General features: G+C 41.2%; 1 protein-coding gene across 3 annotated transcripts in view; it reads right to left on the bottom strand.

Moving 5' to 3' along the window:
* Nucleotides 1–6: 6 nt before the first annotated feature.
* Nucleotides 7–25,292, bottom strand: part of SLC44A1 (solute carrier family 44 member 1) — an 81,223-nt gene continuing 55,937 nt past the window's right edge. The window contains exons 11-16 of one of the 3 annotated variants that reach the window (XM_085043327.1): nt 24,951–25,107; nt 23,849–23,932; nt 22,650–22,787; nt 20,673–20,909; nt 18,808–18,888; nt 7–245 (exon numbers count right to left, since the gene is read on the bottom strand). In XM_085043327.1, the coding sequence (XP_084899453.1) occupies nt 231–245; nt 18,808–18,888; nt 20,673–20,909; nt 22,650–22,787; nt 23,849–23,932; nt 24,951–25,107 (712 nt within the window). In that variant the 3' untranslated portion in view covers nt 7–230. Of the gene's footprint in view, nt 246–10,000; nt 16,726–16,864; nt 18,889–20,672; nt 20,910–22,649; nt 22,788–23,848; nt 23,933–24,950; nt 25,108–25,292 lie in introns of those variants that run through there. The other 2 variants (XM_085043326.1, XM_085043325.1) reach the window with 2 other exon arrangements.

Below are 25,292 nucleotides of genomic sequence, written 5' to 3'. Positions count from 1 at the left end.
GGAGCGCGCAGCCGGAGCCTGCAGCAGCCGGAGCGCGCTGGGCTCGAGTTCGGGGTGTCCGGCAGCGGGGAGGCTGTGCCTCTAGCCACGGTGTTGTGTGGGATCACAGCAGCTGCCATCTCATGCCAGGCTGTGCTGTCCTGCCATGCGATCCTTTGAGGCTCTTGCCAGCCCCAGCCGTCCCGTGAATAAGTATCGTGTACGCGTGTTACTTTGCTTTATCACAGAGCTCAACGATCCAAGCTCTAAAAACAGAGTAAAAGTAAAATAAAATTTAAGAAAATCCGACACCGCAGCAGTGTAGACAGGAAATAGTAGTTTCATAATGTTGGCTTTTGATAGAGATATAGCCACAGAACAGCCGCTGGGCTGGAGTGCAGATTTATGGTTTTATAGTAGCTTTGAGCATGGTGCTGGTATTAAAATACATCTCCAGGCTTGTGCCATCGTTGCGACACTGCCCTGCCGTGAATTTTGTTCCCCTGAAGCTGGCTGTTTCTGCGGGGTGAGGTAAGTTTCCAAAGGACCCAGCTGATTAGAATTTAGCCTTTAATTTCGTCTAACTACTGTGAATTTAATTCTCTGCCCCACCCATGCACCGCCTGCCCCTCCTCTATCTCTGACAGCGGGAATTCATCCGAACACAGGCCGTATCGATATAGGTAGGATAAGCCTTTATAGACCACTCCAATAAAGCAGAGTCAAGGGAGATCGTGAGAGCTGCTGGAAAGAAATAGATCCATTGTGTGAAAACAAAGTATATTGCTCAGGCGTCATCCCTCCATGAAGATGAAGGCTGAGTTTTTCGAACGACATAATTTTGTCAGTTTCTGAAGCTGCTCCTCTCATGCCAAACTGCCTGTTGGAATAAGCTTTGACCATATCAAAAAGCAGTGAATAAGTACGTTTTCTCAGCCACTGCCTATGAAGACTTGGCCCAGAGCCACACAGTTCAAAAGTCACTTCATATTTTTAAACCAGATTTTGAGATGCCCTGCAGCCAGCCAGGAGCAGAAAGAAGACAGGCAGAGTGAGGAGATAGACAGGGGAGGATCAGAGGCAGCAGCAAGAGAAAGGGCAGAGAAAGGGAGCATTTTTGCATGACATAAACACAAGTGCACCTGGGAAAAGGCTCTGCTACTAGCTATTTTTCCAGGGGGGAGTGAGGGGGCAGTAGGTAAGCAAGGAGGAGGAAATATGAGCTCTCACCTCCAGGGAGAGATATGCTGGCATTCTCCACTGGAAAGACCAGTTACAGTGTGGAAGAGAAGGAGCATAATTAATGAGGATTTCAAGGCTTTATGCACTTTGCTGGGCTGTGCAGTCAGTTGCAGTCCCTCTGCTGTTAAAGCTTAAGGAATACTGTTCCTCCAGCTTGCCACCTGGACCTCTCCATTCATTATAAAAGGTTCCCAAATCAAATTGCAGGCAATGGCTTTTGTCCCCATGGCACACTGCTGCTGCTGCCAGAGGCACTGCTGCTTCCATGCCTGCCTTCATGTAGCAAGCAAGTGCTCGTGGATGGCAAGGTGCAGTATGGAGGACAAGAGGCTCCTTAAAGCTGCTTAAACATAGTCCATGACCTGTCACTTTTACCCTCTGGTTAACACTGAGCATGGCTGCTGGCTTCTGAAAACTTTGCAGAGGAGGAAGCTCTTGTGCACACAGAGACTGTAGCCTGGCACAACGGAGCTAGAGGCTGTGGCATGGACCGTGTGAGGAAAAATTCAGGTCATCAGAGGTTTATGTCAATAAAGGAGACAGAGGAGTCCTGTAACTTTGTTCATGAGCAAAGGGATAGGCCACGGGGTATTTCCCCAGGGGGTCTCTCAAATTTTTGGAGGACGCAACCTCCTTTTTATCCTTATTTTCGAGTTGCATCACCCTCTTCCTTTTCCCATTGGTTGAGGTACTTGCAAGGTACAGACTTCTCAACCTGCCTACTATACATCCCCCTTAATTTGCACTCCCCTTTTTGTATATTAAATGATATTCATAGTTCTATTAAGTCTATGATATTCATAGTTCTATTAAGTCTTTGTTCTTCTTCCCTAAGTTCAGGAATTTAGCAGGACTTTGGCTGAGCAGCAGTCCATGTCAATTAGTAATATTTTCTGAAACTGATAGTTTCTCCCGTTATTTCCTTACCTACTGGTCCCTGGCCCTATCTGCAAGCAGATTCACACAGTCTGTTTGTAAAGACACGTCTTACTCCTTTCAACAGCATTCCTGGCTCTCCTTTTGGGAGCTGTGGGTGGTCTGAAAGCCTGAGGAGCAGCTGGTGACAGCCCCACACCTTCCTCCCTAGGACACCCAGGTATGACTACAGCCAAACATCATCAGCGCTTTCTAGTAAAGAAAGAGATGCAGCCAGACCTGTCCCACTTCCCCATGATGTCTGCCTGCTCTCTGGGGCAAAATGTGCCATGCTGCCACTAGCTGGCAACTTCCCATGCCCGTGGTGACCACTCTGATCAGTGAAGAAGCTCTTGGTTTTCATTTGGAAAGTGCAGTGAAATCCGGCAGAAACCAGCGTGAGTCTCCCCATGTTACTGGGGCTGGTGTGGAGTGCCTAACTTCCTCCTGGCTCCTCAGAGTGAGCACTTCAGATAAATCTTAGTGCTTAAATTATAAGTGGACCCAAGACAAAACACATTCTAAAACAAAGCCTTAGGGGTTTTTTTAGATCTGAATCTATCTGTCTACTATTGTATTGCTGAGTGAAATGTAGACAAATTGTATTGTGTTTTTTGCCTATGCCAATGAGGGACCCAGCAACTAGGAATTCCACTTAAATGCTACTTGAAGAATGAGCTAAAACACACCATGCATAAGTCCTTTGGGTCCCTGTTCAAATAATTTTGGTGTGACATGGTTAGAAATACCTGCTTGTGGATATCTGCTCTCCACTCTGCTTGTAGTGCAATTAAGTGAGAGGGAGAGCCAAGCGCAGTTGAAATTCCACCATAATGTTTTATATTGTAGTCAGACACCTGGTATACCAAGCACTACGCAGTGAGCCACCTACACAGAGAGAGGAACCATAGGCAGACATGCAAGGAGGCAGTAACACATCCATGTCTTGTTGCTGGCATTTAGGTACAAATGGGGGATCAAAGTTTAAAATAGCAGCAGCACTACATGGCCATAGACTGATCCTTAAAAGGCAGGACAGAGGTTGGAAGCTGTTGTCCATTTGCCTACCTTCCCTGAGGTTACTCAGGCAAGCCAGAGCTGCAGAATGCACACAGCTTCCATTTTCTTTCCTTAAGGATGTTTAAACTGTGAGACAGATATATCTGTCATCTAGCTTGAAAAAAAGAGAGAGAGTGAGAGAGAGAGAGAGGGAAAGATGGGGAACTTTGTCCCAGATGGCAGAAGCAGGAGTCACGGCACAACCATAACTGTGACAACTCAGGTTCCAGGTGAGCTGAAAGAGAAGTATCATGGAGGCAAGGTCTGGGTGGGGGAGAGGTGTAGATTATAAATGGAACTCAAGGCTGGGGCCAAGGACTTGTTCTTGGAAAATCACAGAGAACAGCAGAGAACTGAATGGAGGCACAGCTGGGCGATGCTTGGGTGAGTGGAGAGTAGGGGTGTAAGGTAAACAGGTAGAAGGGTTGTGGCTGAGCGTGTGGACAGTAGAAGCACAGGGTGAGTTTTATGTGTGGCATGAAGATCAACTGTCTGTTCAAAAAAATGAAAAAACTAGGACTGCAGTGATTGATGTGAGGTATAAAAGGTTATTCAGGGGATGTGATCCTCAAGGACAAAAGGAAAGTTGTAAAAGGGTTCAAAGTCACATTTCTGCACTTCTGTGAAGGCAGTGTGGCATATATTTGTGACCACTTCAGGGAGCAGTAATGGATGAAGGACCTGACCCTTTAACTTCTCAGATCTTGCAGTGAATTCTGGCTTGCACAGCAAAAGAAGATTTGCAGCAGGAAAAAAACCACAGCAGTTTTTGGGCTTGATGAGCCATAACTCTCCTTAAGCACAAGAAGCTCGGGAATATGAAAGGGTGTTCTAATCCTGTCCTACACTTACTGTAACTGAAACTCAGAGGCAGCAGATCACCTTTGCCCAACATGCTAATTTTCTGCTACCTCCCGGAGAGCAATAACCTCTGGTGCATCACCCTGGCTTGCAGTCTGATAAGCCAGCACGAGGAGGCAAGGACAAGAGCTGGGGGAGGTCAGGTACTGTCAATGCTTTGTGCACCATCTCCTGACTCTGGCTGCACTCAGTCTCCACTTGGGACTGTGAGAGAGAGCACCATCGCTGGGGAGCTTCCAAACCCAGGGAGTGCAGAGCATGGATGCTGTGGGAAGCAGTTGTACATTTTCAGGGCATTAAGGGGCATTAAATTACATTCCCTAAAGAGCTCTGAGCTGCTGGTGAGATCGGGCAGCCCAAGCTACCTCCATTTTCCAGGAGCTCACTCAAACAGTCGAGCACAGCCGGTTTGGTTTCCTGATCTTCAAAGAAAAGGCCCAGTGCCCCAGAGGAATAAACACGGCTCAGCATACACTGAGTTGAGCAGAGTGGAGTTATTTATGGAGGTTATAGCAGAGCCACTGTGCTGCTGAACAGCCGTGGTGTTTCTCCCAGCTGAGGTCTGTGAGGGAAGCTGTGGGCAGCCTAAAACCTTCACAGCTGGCATGTGTAACCACGAGCTTGTCTGGCTCTGCTTGGGGGAAGGGGACATGGAAAATTTTCTCATCAGCATGGGTCTGAGTGGAGAAATTGCTCCTGCTGACAGCCCCCAGTGAAAATCACTTGCTGGCTTCTTTCTAATGTTGCTTAATAGAATGCACAATGAGTTTCAGTGAATATGCATTTCCGGTGATTCTATTTTGGTGTCAAAATTACTTTATCAACAGCCCATTTAAAATGGGATTATGATGGAGCACTGATCGTATTAGCTAATTGTGCTTGCTAGTCTGTGGCTCTGTATTTCACAGCCACATTACAATGGCTGGATGATGGGCTCTGCAGCCAGGATACTTTTAATTCCCCCTGGATTTCATTATTGTGACTGCAAAGGAAGGAACAGAATAGCAGATGAAGCTGCTGCTGTTTAGGCTTATGATGCTGCCTGTGCCTTGTGCTGAGCTGTGCCCTTAGGCTGAATGAGTTGGCAGGACTCATCTGGAAGAGTGAAAACAAAAATTTTATATTTGTCTAGGTTTTGTGATACAAAAAAAAATTAACCCTTTGACTAAGGAGCAGCTGCTCTTTTTTTTCCAAAGAGTAGACTACTTCAGTGCAAAGTGCTGATCATTTTTAATACCTTCCACCTGCAGAAGCATGCTGTAGGTATATCTGGACATATGTGACATACTCAGTACCCCTTGTCTGATGTGTTACTACTGTCACACCAAGGTGCTCTGTTCTGGCCTGCAGCACTGCATCATTTCTTACCAGACCTTCTTAACTATCAGAACAGGGACAGCTTTTCCCCCCTGCAAAAGTAAGACACTCAAGGGAGGGCTTTCTCTAAAAGGAGCTTTTCTCTAAAAGGAGCTTTTCTCTAAAAGCTCCTTCTGCAGCAAATCCAAAGATGCTCCAACAGTAGGGGCTCATTTGTCTCCATATGACTTTTCCAAACACCTCCATGCAAATACTTAATTCTAGCCAAAGCAACTTGGGGGTTTTTTAATTTCCAGCAGCAGTCATGTTCATTACAGCAGTTGTAATTGCTAAAGGCAAGTACAAATTCTCACCCTGCAAAGAAACACTCCACTGCCATCCCTCCAGTAAGCATGGAACAGGTAATGCTCTTGGATCCCCTCTGAGCCTTCCAGCAGCCTACTTATGAGGAGAGTCCCTGCGTTCTGGCACCTCATTTCTGCTTATTGCCTTTTCCATATTGCTTTTTCCATTGCCTTTTTCCTACTTACTGCTTTTCTAGCCAGATCCCTCCAGAAAGGTTAGCTGGAAAATATCTGCAGGATCCCAGTGGGGATGGGCAGAGCTACAAGGTACAAATACAAGGCTTCTCCACAGCAGCCTGGACAACAAATAAGGCTTTGCCATTGCTGGCACTTATCCTGATCGATGTTCTGCCTCTGGCTTGGCAGATATCAGTCCATTCCCTCCTTCCTCCCACCTCCTTCACCATGGCATGCCTGGAGCCCTTCTGGAGCCCAACCACAGTGTTTGGCCATATATCAAATGCTTAGCGTACTTCAAACAAGAGTTGCTTTGCCCCCATCAAAACCTCAATGTGTGCTTTTTACTTGTCTTGTTATGTGCTATTCTTAAAGTAAAGTCAGATGGTGATTAATGGAAAGGTGGAGGGCCCTGGCCCATGAACACAATGAAGTGAAACAGAAATTCAGGCTTGTGTATAGTTCTCCTACACTCTTCATTCAAGCTTTGATTTCTTATTATTTCTTTAAGAACCCTAATAGCTTTTCAAGCTGTGCATCTTCTGGGAAATTCAGACCTGCAAACACTTATACTGTTTTTTTGAGGAGCAAATTATATTTTTATAAAGCTGTCAAGCTTCACCTTCGTCATAAACAGCATGAACATCACGTGGTCTTCTGGCAGGCTGGTCTCCTGCTGCAATGCAATACAGACCCTTGCAAGGCTTTCTTGTCCTTGTGTTGGCTCATAATGCACATATCCAACACCACAGTTTTCAAAAGCAAGCTGTGATGCTCCTTGCCTGGAGGCAGTAGGACTTCTGTGCCCTTCAGAAGGAAGAACTCCTCCACAGACCTCCTACCCAACCTTTCAGAACAGGCAGCAAACTCATGCTTTGAAATCCCTTTACTTCATTTAGCAATGTTCAACTTTAGGTACTAAAGTTAGGTTTGTTGTTTTCACTAGGGGTAGTGCAATTTTGAGAGATTTGAAAGAGACCCAGAATACCTTCCCAACAAGTGGATTTTTCTTCTCACAGAAAGCAGGCACAGTGAACTACCAAGAGCCACTATAGGACTGGAGCACATTTTCTACTGGAGGATTGAGTTTTCAGATATTTTAACTATCAGAAGAGGAATGAGTCTAAGGTATTCATGTCTGCATCATTTCCCTGGCATGGGGTGCAACTTCCACCCCATTCATTGCCTCTTGCAGCTGCAGAGAGGCATTTTTGAATCACAGTTTCACACACAGCCTTACCTGCCCCTATTTCATTCATCTGTCCTCCTGCAGTATCTGAGTGCTGACTGATCTTTAATGTACTCGGCCTTCATGGCATCCCCATTTTTGATGAAATGGAGGCACAGAGACAGCAAGAGATGAATCCCAGGCTACAGAGCAGTGTGTTGTCCCCAGGCAGGTGTCCAGATCTTACCTGGGAGCAAAGACAGGGGGACATGACAGGCCCTGCAATAAGGAGAAGTGGCCAGACCACTCTGCTCCATCTGGCATTGCTAAGGTCTATCAAATTATTTTTTCTCCAGGTTTGTATTCAGGACTTAAAATTTAAAACTAGAGTACAAGTAAGAGCTATCAGAAAAGGAATTAAAGCTGGAGGATGTTTTACCACTATTCCTGGGATTGTGGCAGACTTTTTTTTTGATAGGGCACAGGGTTCAGGCCTGAGATTTCATCTTAGAGGACTGCAGTGTAAAATACCTGCTCACCCATTTATTTGTCTCCCACTTCATTACTGTTGCTGAGGTAGTGAGATATAACAATTTAGCAGCTTCTGTCTTAGGCTTTATTTCTAGCTTTGAGTACTCTGGCAAGGGTCTCAGAAAGTCTGCTCTGGTGCTGGATTTTCTTTCATTTTATTTTTAGTGTATCTAAGATAAACAAGAATAAGCACTAGATGAAGATTATGGCAGTAGGTGTCAGAAAAACAGCTTTTTAAGGTTTTCCGTGTGCGGGAGTGTATGCTCCATCCATTTCACACATTTATAATTTAAACAGTAATTAGAAATTCTAAATAATCTCTCCCTGGGCACTAGCTAATCTTCATTAAACATCTAAATACCAGTGACTAAAACTGGGTCATCTCCTCAGTGGCCTGCGGTGGAGGGAAGGAGCCATGCCAGACTCCAGCAGCACAGGATCTGGCCTCCCTGGCTTGGAGAAGGAGCCCTTTTGCTGCTGCACATGAAATGCTGCACACAGAGGGACCCATCCTTTACACATGGCAGGAGATCTCCTTCACTGGCCAGGGAGCTGGGCTGTGTAGCAAGCAAGGTGACTGGTCCTTCATCTCCAGTGGGACAGCTGGGCTTCTCAGGGAGCAGGGATCTGAGGAGGCATCTGCCTGTGCTGTTCTGCAATTGCCAATGCCAAGGACCGAATCCCAAGGCTAAGTGGTTAGATGTATATGCCCACTGCATGCAGAATGTCTTGGCAGTGGGAACTGCTGTGTGGTTGAAGGAAAAATCCTGCTTCTGCAGCTCCAATCCTCTGTCTCCAGGTCCCTGCTCACAGTGGGAGAGCAAGGTTTTCTTCCACACTTCACCACAGTACCCTTAAGTTTTCCTTCTAAGTCTCATGTCCCATTCTGTTCTCCCTGCATATGCTTCTCTCACTACCCTTCTTCAGCCCACCTTTAGGTCATTCCTATTATATTTTTTAACCCTGGAAGTCATGAAACTCTTGTTTTGGAGCAGAGGGAATCAGAATGTATCTCTGCAGACAGTGCTTCAGTCCCTCACTGCTAGTGAGGGTGAAGAAAGCCAAAGAGCTCCTGTTCTGCGGTTCTGACACAAGCAAACTACAGCAGAAATCAGACAGGGTTTTTACATCTTGTACGTTACGTGCCTCCTGCCCCAACAACTACTGATTTAGTACATCTCTGGAGCTTCTTTTGCTCCATGCAACTAAACCCATGTAGTCAAGCAGCTTTACTGTTAATAAACCATGAAATAAACACTCCGAGCCAAGGGGACGTACTTCAGAGGAGCTGCTGAACACTGACATGCAGAACACTTGGGATCCACAGCATGGGAATCTGCCTGTGTGCAGAGGTCCTGCCTGATGGGCTGTCTGTTCCTTTTCCTCATGATGTTATTGACTGATTGGCTACAATAGCATCAGTCTCTGTTTCAGAAGTGGCAATAACTTCCAGAAAAAGTAAACCATCTTATGTAAATTCAGTGCTGAAGTGGTTTGCAGTGAAGAGTAATAGAAGCAGAAGACACGGTTCAGCTTGGCTTACTAGTTCATTAGTGTAAAAAAAAAAGGCAGCAAAGAAAGCAGAAATTTGCTGTGCCTATGGGATAGAGAGGGGAAGGAACTTTTACAACTGCATGTATCTCTGTTATTGCTTTTACTCACCATCCATCTTTAGCCATCCAGGCTTGTTAGAACAGCTGTGCAGGGCGGGGATCTTGCAGAACAACCCCACCACAAGAGGTGCTGTGCTAAGATATGCAGTTTGCATGACTCATAATGCATGACAAGATTTCCTTCATGCTTCCCTACTCTCCACTGCCCCAGAGCTGTCCTGGTAAGGCAAAGCATATGTTAGAAGCAAGTATGTTCCAGATAGCCTTATAAGCCTGGGAAGTCCTGCTTTCCTGCTTCCTGGGTATGGGCAAGGACTCTTGGGCATGTGTGACCACAGCCTCCCCATCCACATGAAGAGCTTTCCAAATGTGTCTATATGTGACTGACCCTCAGCACACCCTGTAGCCTATCAGAGAGGCTGACAAACATGGTGATGGGTGAAACCGTTGGCCTAAAGGGGCAGCTTCCAACATGCTGGAGAGAAGCTGAGGAGCAGATGTGAGAGGATCAGTGAGAGAGGATCAGTGAGAAGAAAGACAGCAAAAATATCCCACCTTTGCTCTACCAAACCCCATTCACACACTCATCTCAGGAAAACATTAGCATCACAATGCTTTTCTTTGCTCCAGGACAGTATGCCCAGTGCTACTGCAGCTATTCAGCTAAAGGGCAGGCAGTGAGCAAAGTAAAACTTTGGCACAGATTTGGGTGGGCTCTTCTTGCTTCTCCAGGACATGAGATTGTATCGCTAAGAAGAGCAGAGCTTAAGCATACTGCACAGAAGACACAGAAATTTCTTTCTTACTTAAAAGGAAAACTTTATTTTGATACATTAAAAAATCTATACATTTCTTAGACTAAAATACAGTTTTGCATCAGTATCCTGGCACAATGTCAGTTTACACAGAAAATCTAAGATTAGATCAGCACTGTTAATTTCTTTTCTCTTCCTGCATTCACAGCTTGCAGTATAAAACATTTTAAGTTCTCAAAACAACAATAAACAGTGTCACATTTACTTTTCCCATTTTCAAAGGAGGTGGCATTCCACTGGAAAAAGGAGCACTTGTTAGTTGATCTTGATTCACTGTAAATCACTAAGCCAGTCCAGGGGTTTGACTGCCCTGTTAGAAGTATGAGTGAAGGAGGATGAAAAATTCATTTCCAAATGAAGCTTTGATGGACTATGACAATGCAAGTACTGCCAAGCCTTTAAAAGCTGTTCAGAAGATTTTCCTTTTTCCTTAGGGTAGTTTCTGTAATCAGCAACACAATCCATTATATAGAAATAATTCTTTTCTATAGGAATAGGATTCCACCTTCATTTTGCTCTGAAGAGCTCCAGAGTAAAATGAAAGCAGGATATGGGAGATGTTGCTGTGACATGTCTGAATAGGAATGTGAATTTTCTTAACTACTGTGAAGATCCTGCGGAGTATTTTCTACCTGCTCTCCGCCTAACTTCAGGCAGCTGCTTTCTGGCCCACATCAGAAACAAAACCACCTTTCTGTTTTCTCTTCCCTCACTCCCCTAGGAGACACTATGAAATTGTCTGTGACGCTGTTTTTCAAATAAGAGATATTCTCCCATTTTAGTTTGAGCAGCATGGAGGGACCCAACTAATATTAATATGGAGCAAACGTGGTATTTGAGAGTTAAAATCCGTTATTTTAGTGGCAACTCCAGTCACTGCACAACTTCTGGGTTTCGTAAGTAATCTGCTTTCTAATTTCACCAAACCTGTCTGAAATAATTCTCTAGCTGTCCCTATTCCCACTTAAGCCAGAGAGGAGAGGTGGTACACTTGAGGAATGGTAGCCACCTATGCTGCCAGCATCTTCCATCACATTCTTAGGGAAGCCATAGCTGTCTTTGATATTACTGAAATTAGGCTAATTCTTTTAAAGTCAGCTGATGCTTCTGCACTGAGTTCTTGCAACTTTGGTTCTAAGGGGAGTCCCATGTTTCTACAGAAAACAGAAAAGTACCAAATGCTTATAACACCAAATGCTGCCCATCACACTCATATATATGATGACTTGACTTCAGTGAGCCAGGGGAGTAGAATCTGACGGGCCTTTACTGGTTTTCTGCTAGTTCCATTTTAACGGATGTCTGTCAAATTAATGCCAGATAGTTTAGCCTCCAAATGGGTATTTTCAGATTGATTCATGCTACCAATTGTCTTTAGAAATATTTTCACAATCCTAGTCTCTGAGGAGCTTTGGCTTGATTGTATCAGATTGCAAGACCCATCACAGCTCCATCCCAGATGAGAAATTTTGCCTTTTATACATGACACACATCACAAGAGACAACTTTCATCTTTTCTCTCATTTCTTTAAATATAAAAGAAAAAAATACCTTGAGAACAGTTTTTGCTACAGAACACAAGAAATATAGATTTACTGGTCTCCATAATTTTGTTATGTGATGGAAATAACAGCAGAGATGAAATAGTTGGAAGAGCATTTGAAAATGAGATATTTAGAGTGAATTTCCATTATCCCAACAAAGAAGCTGAGTGCAAGAAATGGTTCAAATAAGCCTGTTGGGTTTTGTGTTGGGAAAAACAAGGGTTGTTTTGTTGTTTGGGGTTTTTTTCAACAAAGATGAAATAGGATTTCTGTGTTAATAATGTGACACAAGTTATTCAAGAAACAATGGGCTAGTGATATTTAGATTTAGTAAACAGTATCTGCACAGGCCAAGCCATGAATTAAAAAACAGGAATGCTGTTAGGTATCTACTTACAAATCTTGTTTCTTAAAATGACTGTGCTGTATTCTATACAGCATGTAATATGCACTCTGAACTAAATGCTCACTAGATGGTAATGAGTATGTCTGCTACATGCATTTTATTCTGACTCTATAACATACATTCATAGAATACATCATAACCCCTCAGAGCAAACCACTAAAGTGCATGCCCTGAGGGCACATTAAGTATGTTGTTTCCAACACTGGCTGCTCAATTGCCAGAACACTGACACAGAAAGGGCTCATTTTTGCTTTATATCCCCATTATGTGCTGAAAGAGTAAGAGCTAACATCCCCTGCTCCCTCCATGAAAGGGAGCACTGTGGAGCAGGCTAATTGCCTGCTGCAAAAAAGCCCTTTCAGAAAGAAGTAACCACCCTGAGAAGATGCTGTACAGAAATGCAAGGAGCAAGTTTTGGATTAACCATTGGGTAAGTGGACCTGTGTACTGGGTTAGGCTGGATGGAGTTAATTTTCTTTTCAGCAACCTGCAAGGTGCTGCGTTTTATATGTCCAAGTAAAACAGTGTTGATAACATAAAGCTTTACCTGTTGCAGAGCAGTGCTTGCACAGGGCTTATGTGCCTTCTCTGTTTCCCACTCTACCACCCCAGCAGTCGGTTGGGGTTGGGCAAAAGGATGAGAGGGCACACAGCCAGGATGGCTGACCTGAACAGACTGAATAAATACTCCACACCATATTACCATACTCAACAATAAAACTGCGGTGGGTGTGGTTCTGAAGCAGTTGCTGCTTGGAGATTGGCTGGGCATTGGTCTGCTGGTGGGACATGGTAAGTGATCACCTTTGCTTCCCTCCCGCCCCCTTCTTTACTTAATTAACTGCATTTATATCAATGTTTTTGTCCTTTCACTGCTCTCACCCATCCTGCTGCACGGACTGAGCAAGCAGCAGAGTAGCAGTGTATGTGACAGCCATGGCCAACCCATCCCAACACTTATAACTGCGTTTTCCACTGTTAGCTCTCCCCTCTAGGACACACTTTCCTAATGCAGAAAGTCCTTCAGTTACTGTGCCAAGGCCACATTTAGAAGCCCATCCTGGCTGTGGCAGCTGGGAGGTACTGGAAGGCTGAAAATGCAATTCTAAGCTGGCCATACTATGTGTTAAGTCTAGCTGTGGGGCAGCAATGAAACTGTAGAAGTGATTGACTGCACCTCTAACCACAGTGATGGAGTAAAACCACAAAACAAAAATCCTACCTCAGGACTTTAGCTCAGCACCTACCACCTCCCCTCGCCCCGCCCCAATCAGTCCAGGTGATACCCTGAAATCATTGCCTCAGGAAGGTGAAAGGGAATGTGGTAAAATCAAGGGACAAAGGGGAGCTGACACTTTGATACTTGGCACTCCTTTACTCAGAGAGCAATATGGAAATAAGACCCAAAAGAAAAACCAAAAAATATTCTCCAGGGCTGGAAGAAGCAGTAAAGATGACACAGTTCTGTTCAACTTCCAAATAGAACAGAGAGTAAAATAATGTAAAAAAAAATTTAACATTTTGAGGAATGGTATGCTTTTTTTCCTTTGAAACCTATCTGGTCAGAGGCTATGATGCAGAAACCACTGCTGGGAAACAGTAATCTCAATGATCATTTCTAAATCCAACTTGTCCAACCTAAATCTCCAGTCTTTGAGCATTACTCAATTCAGTGGACTTTCTGAGGAGATGATTCCTCTGTTTAAGCTGTCTCATCTGCTCCTCCTGCATTGTTATTCTCAGTGCAGCATCGCTCTCCACATAGTCTAGACTACATCCCACAAAGCAGTCCATACACTGGCTTTAATAACCAACAGTCAGAAAAAGTATTTAATCCACCACAGCTGGCAGACCCCAGCACCCCTACTGCCAAAATTTATGTGAGGGATTTACATGCCAAAATGTCCTCCCACTCCACTATCCCCACTAGGTAAAGAAAGCAGAGTCTAAATTTGTCCTGAAAAGTTGTCTCTTCAGAATTCTGTCTTCTGCTTATCTCTGTGCACAAGACAGAGCTGGAAGAGGACAGCTTGTAGTTTGGTTGCAAATGAACTTCAGAGGACATTCAAAAGCTTTAAAGGGCCACTGGAAAGCCTGCGTGTTGATGGAATGCCTTTTTCGGCAGGACTGAAAGGCTCCGCATGCTGGATTTACACTCAAGAATGGTGCACACGTTTTTATTAGGAACTCTGTAATGATATAGATTTCCCACTTAAACATTACAACTACCAATAGAAAAGTGTTGCCTGTACCTTTGCAACACCATGTAAATAAACAAATTTTAAGACAGGATAAACTGCTATAAAAATGGTGCACAGTCAAGTCATACAAAAATACAAAATTTGTTACCAACTGCAGTCCTAGTTGCAATTACGGAGAAAAGTCCCTACTCAGAACTTCCAGTAAGCAAAGAACACAAACTTGTGGAACATGGCAGAAAATTTTTACCAAAATGAGCAGAATACAAGGCTTCTTTGATTAAGCACCTACAATAACCTCCAAACAAGATGAAAACTAGATTTTGTGGAAGCAACTGGGTACTTGGTAAGTCTTTTAGCCTTGAAAACCAGTTTCTAGGATTCATCTATGCCAGTTCTTAAATTTTGCTAAACCCCACTGATCTATGCAAATACCAGTGTTGAGTGCCACTGATCTCTTGGACACTGGTACTGCAGAAATGTCTCCTCTCCACAAAAGTAAGGCTGCTCCAGTGTTTCTTCTAGGCAAGTCTGACCTCTAGCTTGCACTGAGAGGCCTCACCAGTGTGACAGTCTGAATCCCTAGGCTGAAGCTCTAGTCCAGTCAGCGCTTACACAGATGTGTAAGTCACAACTTCCATACTTAAAGAGCCCTCCTGATGCTAGTGGGGTTACATATATGGTTCACTTAAATGAGTGTGTAAGTGCTTCCAGGACTGGATAATTCTTTCTCTTTGCCTCCCCAGCAGCCATCCTTTCTAAATGTATCTTTATTTTTGTACCTTTCAAGTAGTTTGGGGTCTGTGATATGAAAAGTGTAAATTGTTTTAATTGGCTTACAGAAAAAAAAATGTAACAAATTTAAGTTATCAAATGACTTCTGGAAGCAAAAGTGAAACATTTTACTATTGCCAAAAGATAAGAGCACTAGTTAGCTACATGATACTACATAATTTTTTGAACCTTCAGCAGCAATTTAAAAGTCTGATCATCTGAAAGGAAGCACAGATAACTGCTTACTTACTAAACCTTGATAACATGAGTTGTGCATGTCTCTACCTAGACATACCTCTCTACTCCATCACAAAGCTTGTGTAGAAAGGCTCTTACTCTTTCAAAAGATTTTCTTGAATGGAGTGATTGAACCATTGAGGCATCATTATTTGTAGACAGCTTGTATTTAGTGCAATAAGTTTAAAAATTCTGCTCTGAAAGATTAACTTTACAATAACAAAAATAGTTTTCTTAAAAAAATTGTAACAAAAGGAATATATAGCATAGACAGATCATTAATTCTTAGCAAATACACTTAAGCATTTACCATTTCACTATGCTGAATAATTGAATATTAGCATTCATATCTGGTGAGCTTCCAGACTGAAAAGAAATTCATGTATCTAATAATAATAATAATAATAACCATGTTCTCTTGTCATTATATAATAACTTCAGATAACTATCCTGGCAGCTACACTTCCAAAGGAATGTTTCTCTGCCCTTTCAGGCTTTAGCCACCCACTACACTATGTACAAATATGGATTAAACAACAGGCAAGGAATGATCCCTTCTACCTCCTAGAGCTCTCTCATTAGATGAAATGAAGCATACAATATTTTTTTATGTACAGTAGTACAGTTCATTTCTCTTCCCATCCTCAGCATCTTTATATCTAGTCATGAATTAATCATGAGTATGGCTAAGACTGAGCTTTAACAATCTGTTATTTCAATTGCCCGTATGAAGAATCCATACCCTTCAAAGGAACACTGGTGAAGTGTGAAGGAGGCTACTGAACTCAACAGGAGGATAGAGGGCAACGGGTATGAGGGCTAAGTAGGGTAAACAGGAAGTTAATTGCATATAAAAATTATCTGTCCCCATTTTGTAGGTTCTGTTTAATAGGAGATGTAAGGGCTCCCACACACCTAAATACCTGAGGAGTTGGTTATTGTGATATCTGATACTGGTAAACAAAGCTGTGCCCTGTCAGGGCTGTAAAGTAAAATAACTGCTTACAAACACATTTGAACTGAACGAATTCTTGCTGAAACCACCTCTTGAAAAACTGATTTTGAGACTTTTCTTGATTTTAAGGTTTTCTGTACATGTCACTGTCCCCAGTTTAATGCAAATTTAAAAGAAATTAAACAAGTAAAACTCTCAGCAGATTAGCAGTGTCATGGGAAATCTGTCTCTAAACCCAGTCATGATTTCAGATTATCTTTACAATGATACCTCCTCCAGATTTTAAAATATCAAGCAGATAAGAATCAACATTTCCATGACCACAATGAATAATTTAAGAAATGAAACAATGATAAAGCTGCTTGTAAAAGCCACCCGTAAGAAAAGAGTACATGTTTCACAAAAATAATTGTTAAAAAAAGTTTTAAATCCCTGTTCCTTTTCTCTGATTTTGGCTGTTTATATATATATATATAAATATATATATATATATAAATATATGTATGTATATATGTATATATATACTGTTTTGGAATGTCAATGGGTTCCAATATGGCTGGCTAGTTTCAAGATGAACTTGCTCCAGAGGCCTAGAAAACAAAGTCATACAGTATAGTCTTAGACAAATGCCAAAGGACAAGGACAAACTGAGTCAAAGGGGTCGCTGGAAGCCATAAAGAAAGAAACGTGAAAAGGTGGGGTTTTTTGTTGTGCCCTGATACGAGAAATATCTGCATTTCAAGGAAACTGAAGCAAAACAGTGTTTTTAAAAGATGATAAAAAAAAAGATCTAATTTTAAGACATGCAATTTTGCAACTAGGGACACTACTTTTACATAATACACTTATGAATGATCCTATTCTAGATGTAACTGAGGCCCTCTACCAATACTTTGGGAAAGGTATCAGAAGTTTAACTGCTGGGTCCCATCCTCATCAGGAAATGAGATCCTAAGTATTTCAAAATCTAATCAACTTGAGCTGAATGCCCAAAAACAGAAAAACACAAGGCCCATAGAGTTCCAAACAAGACAATCACATGAGCAGCAGAACTGGGAGTAATTCAGCAAGTGACTTCCATGTCCCAAACACTCAGCATCTTCTCTAGCAGTCCTATGAGGACTTTCAGCCAGTACCAGGCTCAAGAGCCTAGAAGAAAACTCCTCTAAGACCACCCTTGCCTTGCAAATACTTGGTGTGCACTTTTACAAGGGGTGGGGGTGAATAAAGTTTTTTAATGTCCAAGCTTTAGGCAGTCAAGTACAAAAGTATAGGTAGCGGTCTGTATCAGCTCTGACAACAGCATAAGTGGAAAACCACTTAAGGTAAACCAATTATTTGAATTAAGAGTTTCACATAAAATTTTGAACCAAAATTTTTGTGCATATGACTAGAGTTTGCACACCCAATTGTCAATCATTTTAATGACACATTTGCACCCACAGCATTTAGGTTGCTCTGAAAATCCCAACATTGGTGTCTGCTTGACCAGCTAGAATTACTCCCAGAAGAAAACAGTAAATGAGCATAGAATTAGTTTTTTATATATATAAACACAGCAGCATTTAGGCATAAGCGAATCTAGAAACTGGTATGCCATAATGAAATAGCAAAACACGCAAAGCTACACATCTATCCAGTCTATAGCAGTAATCCATTCCAGCTTGGTAAAAAAATGCTCATGCAACACGGCTTCGCATACATTGTTGAAAAAATAAATTCTTCTGTTAGCATACACTTATTTAGATTCCATTTGGTTAAAAATTATCCCCATGGTACGGAAATGAGTAAGGCCCCAAACACTCTGAAAATGTGGTAATGGAAAAATATTCTATTTCACAAAGTCATAATGTATGATGACAAATCATACCTTGCCCAGCCTGGCTTTCCATTATATGCTCTCTGTTCTCCACCTTCCAAATTTATCCTCCTATCTGTTATCTGTACCATGTATAGTGTTCCTTATTCCAGGCTACTCAGACATGCAATGCCTTCCTAACAGGCACACCATAAGTAAAACAGGCTGCAGAAGCATAAATGATGCATTTTTCACTGTCTGTGCATCTGACAGTGTGAGATGGAAAGAGCACACAAGAGACAAGCAACATAAGTAGTTGGCAATAAAACAAACAACTGGGAGAAATGTCATTTGAGCAGGTTGAAAGGAATCACTGTATCCAATTCCTTGGCACTGTGTAAGATAATTTGGTGAGGCCTTTAAATACCTGGTCTTACATTGCAACAATGGATGCACTCAGTAGTGTTCTTCATTCCAGGCTTTTGCAGTGCATGTAAGATGAGCAAAAATTGTTCATCTCAGGGCTAAGAAGAGCCCAGTGAATCTCAGAGCCATCTTATTTTTAGACTATTCAGCAACTGGGGCTGTCTGCATATACCACATAGCATGCACCACTAATCCTAACGAAATGATACTGCATTTGTTTCATATGAGACAGTTCCTTTCATCTTACTTTTACAGGAGATGGTCTCAGCTGTGACAAAAACTCTGCCATCCAGGTGATAGGCAAGCTCACAAACAGAAAAAGCAGAACATCTTGAGTGATACAGAGAACAAAAACTTCTCCTGAAGAAGTGCAGTCAGTAAACACAAAGAGGGAGAAGAAGTAAAAGTGAAACTCTTGGAGGATCGCCACCTCCTCATCTGCACCTACCATTGGTTTTAGCTCTCTGCCCTCAGCTCCACCTCCCCGGCCAGCTTCTTTCATAGATTTCCTACTATTCTCCACAAACTCCTGAAAAACAGTAATGAAATGACAAGTGCTTTCATAGAGCAGACTCCAAATGTCAAATCTCAAGATGGAACTTCAAGATGTAACTACTCAAAATATCAAGACAATTTTCATCTCCCACTTCTCTTACTGAGACTTGACCACAATGTATCAAAAAAGCCTGCTGAATAGCCACAAAGGTTTCCCCTACGTAATTCTGAAAGCCAGACAGGTGTGCTCTTACAACTTAGTATGCTCTTACAACTTTCACATTTACTGCACAATGCTCTCCTTTATGGGGAAGGAAGGCTGGTTTTCAGAAAAAAAGCCCCAAAACCAAACAAAAAATAAACCACACCCAAACCACAACAACAAAAATCCCAAACAAACTAGAATCCCATTTATTGCTTTGTATCCTGTGAATTGTGCATAATGTTAGAACTCCATTAAACAGAAGGACTTTGAGATAATTACTTGCAAGGTCTGGCTGATTCCCTTAACTTTCCTCAATTTCACCTCTTATATTTTTCACCAAATTACTATCTCCTATTCACAAAGGTTAGAAAAGGTGCTAATTCAATTTTAAGTATTTTTTTTCTCTTAAAAGAAAGAATTCTGCAGCAAATGTTACTCAACTTTACCTGCTGGGGTTTTGTGATATTGACTACTGACTAAAACTGACAATGCTTTTACAGTTTATTGGTGCTTTCTTCTCAGAGAGCATTCTGCATTTTGAGACTCCATGTTAAAAAGCAACTTATCAGCTGCTGCTTTATTTATTATATCCTCTAGATTCTGTAGGAGTTTTCAAAAAATTTAGCACTAAATTCTTGGCATAGTTTTCCCACAATAATAATAAAAAAAAAAAAATTGTGCTAAGAAGTCATGAGAATCTTCCTCAAGCCTACACGCGTGTACATTTTACAGAGACATATTCCACAGCTGCCACTTAAAAATCCTGTCAAGAAATTTCCATCTCAACAACAAAGAGAAGGGCTTGAGAAGCAGAATTTTCTCGTCTTGGTTTCTAGTTAGAGTGAACAGAGAATAATATGAAATAAAAATGAACAAAATGAATTGGCCTTGCAAAAGGCCTTGACAGAGCATGTAGGCTCCAGGATAGACCATAAAGCCTGGTGTTTCTATGTATTACAAAGTCAAATTCTGGTTGATGTCTACAGGAAAACTCCACCATGGGCACTGTCTATGTGTGAGGTAGAATATCCAGATATTTTTTCTCTCTCACATCCAAAGAGAGGTCCTTCTTAAGAAACTACAAAAACCAAGGTTTCCCCACTTGTTTTGCTTCTTTCTATTCTGTACTGTGTCATTTACAAGACACGATACCCAAGAGTAACATTCTGCAGGATGACTGCATCTAACAGCTAGCAAACAGAACCCAAGACCATGGGAAGGAAGCATCATTACTTATTTGATGCTCACCACATGACACTATTATTTCCTGATCAAGCCATGCAAAAGATGGCAAGGCAAAAGAAAAAAAACAAAACCCAAAACAACACCAAAACCACAACCAAACCCAACAACAACAAAAAAAAAGAACCAAAAAAGCCCCATATTGAACTCAGCTAGTGCTTTCATTCCACAGCCATGCAAAAGATGGCAAGGCAAAAGAAAAAAAAACAAAACCCAAAACAACGCCAAAACCACAACCAAACCCAACAACAACAACAAAAAACAAACCAAAAAAACCCCATATTGAACTCAGCTAGTGCTTTCATTCCACTGTCAAAATACCTATTTTATGGAACCAGATCCTTAGACTTTGAGAATAAGGGGAAACTTACCATGAGAACTTTATCCATGTAGAATTCCCTTCCAGGGCTCCCATCATTGTATTTTGTATCAATGGCAAAACATAAGAAAAGGACATCAACAACCATTTCATAAATGGAAAGGAAGCAGTGAGCAACCAGGAATGCAAAGAGGCAGACAATGATGAGTGGCAGCACCCAGATGGTGTAATCTCGTTGGTAATTCAGCAACATAATGCCAGCCAAACCTGTGCTGCAGACAATCAGGACCTGAAGAAGAAAATGGTAGGCAACTCTAATGACAGAAGCCTTTTGACATTTTTTGTTTGGTTTACTTTTTTTAAGGCAATATGCTTCTTGGTCTGCCAGGTTTAGAACTAGAGGTTACAGACACTAGGTAACAAGATCTTTACCTCCTGGACACCCCATATCCCTAAGGGTAAAAGAGATTTAATTCTTTTTTTCAGCGTATGCAAGTCAATTGTTACACATCCTTCAGCACAAAGAGTACTTTTCAGAGCAAATTACATTTCTATTCTGCTGTCATAGTTCTAGTGTTATACAACATTCCTGTAAAAAAAAAATCTTATCCTGTGAATTATACAAAGCCACAACCTGATGCAATGCATCAACTAACATGCAGCTGCGTTTTTTTTGTTTAGGGTGGAAGGAGAAGTTAGGACTTCGGAGGATGGTATGTTTTTCATTTTGCTTGTGGAAACAACTTCCAAGCTTGTCCAGTATCTACCTCCTCTCCATACAAGAGAAAGTAGATCAGAATTCATGTGAGGCACTTCATGTAACAGTCTCCACAGAGCTACACTATGTGTGACGCCCTAACAGATATTTAACTGGGTACCAGTCAGGTTTTTGCCAAAACGAAAGGACTAAATTGGTGTGGTCACAACTTTAACATTTCTGAATCTGTTATTATGAACTACAACTAAACATGTAACAGTAAAATAAGTCAGCTTCTATGAAAATACCACACATTGAACTGGGAAAGGAGATGCTGACAGGGTGGCATTGTTTTAGCTGATACTACTTTTTATATGCACTTTTCATTTTAACATTTCTGTCACCTGTACCTTTTTCTAATAATCTGAGACACTTTTTCAGGGGGTGTTCCTAACACTTTTCAGATTCCTCAATAAAACTTTATTATATAATTTCATGTTCTCTGAACCATCTATAGCTCCCTTATGTGTTTATCCCTTATCACATTTTACTGACTTAATCATTGAACTCAAAGTTGAGCCCACTGTATTCTGATTTAACAGAAGTAGAAGAATGGAATGAGGAATACAGATCAGTCCAACCAGTGTCCAAATGCTTTGGCACAGGTGATTTAAGTAAATTGGTATTAATTGTTTTAGAAAATTATGGCACAGAAGGAGAGAATGGAACTTCAAAGGACAGAAATAATTCACTGGATTACATTTCCATACAGTGTATCTCCATCAGATAGAGACCCAAAAATCTGACTGACCACAGAAATTATTCTAATCTCCTTTTAATACTCAGAGTAGAGCTAACTTAGTTGCTTAAGTTGGCAGTTTCTCACAGCAGGCTTCTGTACTCTTCCAGTCCAATTTTGTCATAATGGGTGATCAAAAACGTGTCAAATTTTCAACAGAAACGTGAAGAGTCCTCATTACACAGAATTTAAAAGAAAAGCTTCCTGTTCTTACAATTCTATGTTTTAACCATAAAATCAACACCTTAGAACTTCTAATCACTTTTCTCTTGACTCCCTAAAAAAATCATGTGAAAGTTGTCATAAATAAACTTCAGCTATTCCTCTCTAGTCACTTTTTCTAAATTAAAGTGGATCATCTGTTTATGGTCCCCTATCCTGGACAGTCCCTTCCTAAATATGATGCAGCTAGATGTGATAAAGTGCACACTAACAACCAGGCTTTTTAAGGCATTTTGTATTAGGGTTCAAGACATTACTAAAGAAAGATTGCTTCTACATAGGTCTGTAACAACTGTATGCAGCAGACATACCTTTCCTAGAAACAGCATAAAATCCCCAACTGTGTTTATGGCAGCCACTCGTAAAGCATTTTCCACTAGGATAACAAAGGCATCCTTTGCTGAGGTGCAGAAATTGGTGCTGTTGATAGCTGTGGCTGTATACGCATTCTGAGAAAAAGAGATTGAAGATTTATTCATGATCAGGTATTTCAGATTGGGGGTGGGGAAGGTGAGGGGGAAGATACACCTCCTGAGTAACTCACATTCATCATATGATTTTAATGAAGCAAAATTCCCTTGAGAGCTGTTGAATCAAGCAATATGAGCCAGCTGACAGGAGATTATATGAGGTAAAGAATTACTATTCTTCTCCTCCCTTGCTCATAATTTATGCATTAACAAGTTTGTTCAAAAAAAAACTCATTAAACAGAATTTGCAATTTCTCTGCAGGAGGAGGTGAACAGTAGCATAGTTACAGAAATTAAATAGCTTAAAAAAAAACCCTGGAAATATAAAAGAGCTTGAGTGTCATACAAGTCAACCAAGATAAATTCTAGATACTTAACTAGATTGCATTCAAGGTTAGTGAGGACAGTTTTCAAGGATTACATTGCAGGGTTGAAAATGCTTTCTTATGATTTTATTTTCTACATTTCTACAAGCATAAAAAATTAACAATAGTGAAGGAGGTATTAGCATGATATTTATATACATACATAAGAGGTGGAACTACAGGCCAATAAACCCACTTTTATAAGGGGTCTTTTATAAGGACCAGCCAGTGTGTTGCACTTGGAGAATCTTTTTCCACTTTTTAGGTAATGAAGAGAATTGGATGTTTTTTATAGCTTTTACACTGTGGGAATTTTCAATATTACACCTAGCAAAACTTAATTCTCTTTTCCTCACAAAAATATTTTGAAACTCAGATGTAGTTTGACTGAGTAAACATAAGGGAGAATGTCTCCAACCACTAAACACATTGTTATAAACTTGAGACACCATGTTCACAAAGATGAATATTGGCTGGTTTTTAACTTTTGTTTACATTCCAAAGGCTAATGTAGTTATTTGCAGGGTAATTTCAGTAACGAAGACAAGACTGAAGTACTGTCATTCAAGTTCAGTTCCAGAATATGATACCTTAGGTGTTGGCATCAGACTGCACTCTGAGAATATATACACTAATATCAGCTCTTACATGAAACTTGAATATTGAAAATCTTACCTGATTTAAGTATGTCAGGCACTTTTCTAGACACCAAAGGCAGCAGATGCAGGCTTTAAGCATACAGCGAGCACAAGCATTCTCCTAGAAAAGTAGAGTATGTGGGAAAACATAGATAAAGTTTTTAAGAAAACAATATTCCCTTGTGTTTCAGTAACACATATTCAGCCTGCTAATTTAAGCAATCCGTATCAGGCCCATGGACCTGTAAAGTCTAAATATTCATAGAACTATATTCTATGGTTTGGGTGGAAGGGACCCCCCACACCCCAGGCAGGGACACCTTTCACTAGGCCATGTTGTTCAAAGCTTCATCCAACGTGACCCAGAACACTGCCAGGGATGGGGTAGCCACAGTTCTCCAAGTAACCTGTTCTAGTGCCTCACTGTAGGGTAAGAAAACAAGAAAACTCTTGTTTTCTTAGCTAGGAAGTTTCAGTTTTAAACCTTGGGTTAAACATGTAGTTACCATAGCAATAATGAAACTTGTAGCACTTTTGATAATCACTTTGTGTTTGCCATGTATCTTTTCTTGTATGCAACAGCTTATCGATCAAAATGTAATGCAAGTAATGTTAGTGCATATATACACTGTAATGGCTTTGCAGCACTTAATAAACAAAAAAGGGGCAGCTGTATGGCAAGAAAACAAAGGAGGTTAGTAAAAGGAGAACAAAGACCACTTGGTAAAAGGAAGGAAGCTTATTCCTCTAAGCTAGGGAGAAGATGTAATAAAGCTTCTAAAAAATAACAGATCAGCTGGAGTTCGCAAAAGCTGTAACAATAATATTTTTCTGAAACAAATATTCCCATGCTGTAATCATTTATTCTATTAGCTATCTAAAGGGTTGTGTTAACCTGATGGCAAAAATATTATAAAAACGGTATGCTTTTCTAATAAATGTTCTTGGCCTTATCACTGTCGAGAGATCGTGCTTTTTGCGCTGATACACCACACCTCACCACCCTCATAGTGAAGAACTTCTCCCTTACATCTGATTTATTCCAAAACAAGACTTCCAACCTCCCAAACAGACAAAACAAAAAGGTAAACGCATTAGGCCTTGAGTTTCAGTAAGAAAATGGAATCTATTTCTCTTACTTTTCCTTTAAGTTGTGTGTGAATATACATAAGAATCATTCGTGGTATCTTCACTAGTGTGATAATGAAAGACCCCTTTGCTACTGTTCCTAGGTGGTAACAAACAAGGCGATTAACAGATGCCAGAATTGGAGTAAATGGCAGATTTCTTTTCTCCCTGTTGAAAACAGAAAAAAAAAAGAAGTAGAATGACCAGTATTTATGTGCTATCATCTAGAAGTGCTACAAATTCTCAATAAAACAATGTGCAAAAGGAATGTATTATTTTCATACTAGCTTTCAGGATATATTGTTCACTCCACCCTGACAATCTGTGTAACTAACAGATTTGTCTCTACTGCA

Source organism: Lichenostomus cassidix, chromosome Z, assembly GCF_008360975.1.
Source record: "Lichenostomus cassidix isolate B80296 chromosome Z, HeHo_3.0, whole genome shotgun sequence".
In the NCBI taxonomy this organism is placed as follows: Eukaryota; Metazoa; Chordata; class Aves; order Passeriformes; family Meliphagidae; genus Lichenostomus; species Lichenostomus cassidix.
Note: the sequence above shows the minus strand (reverse complement) of the source record. Positions and strands in the feature narration are given on the sequence as shown.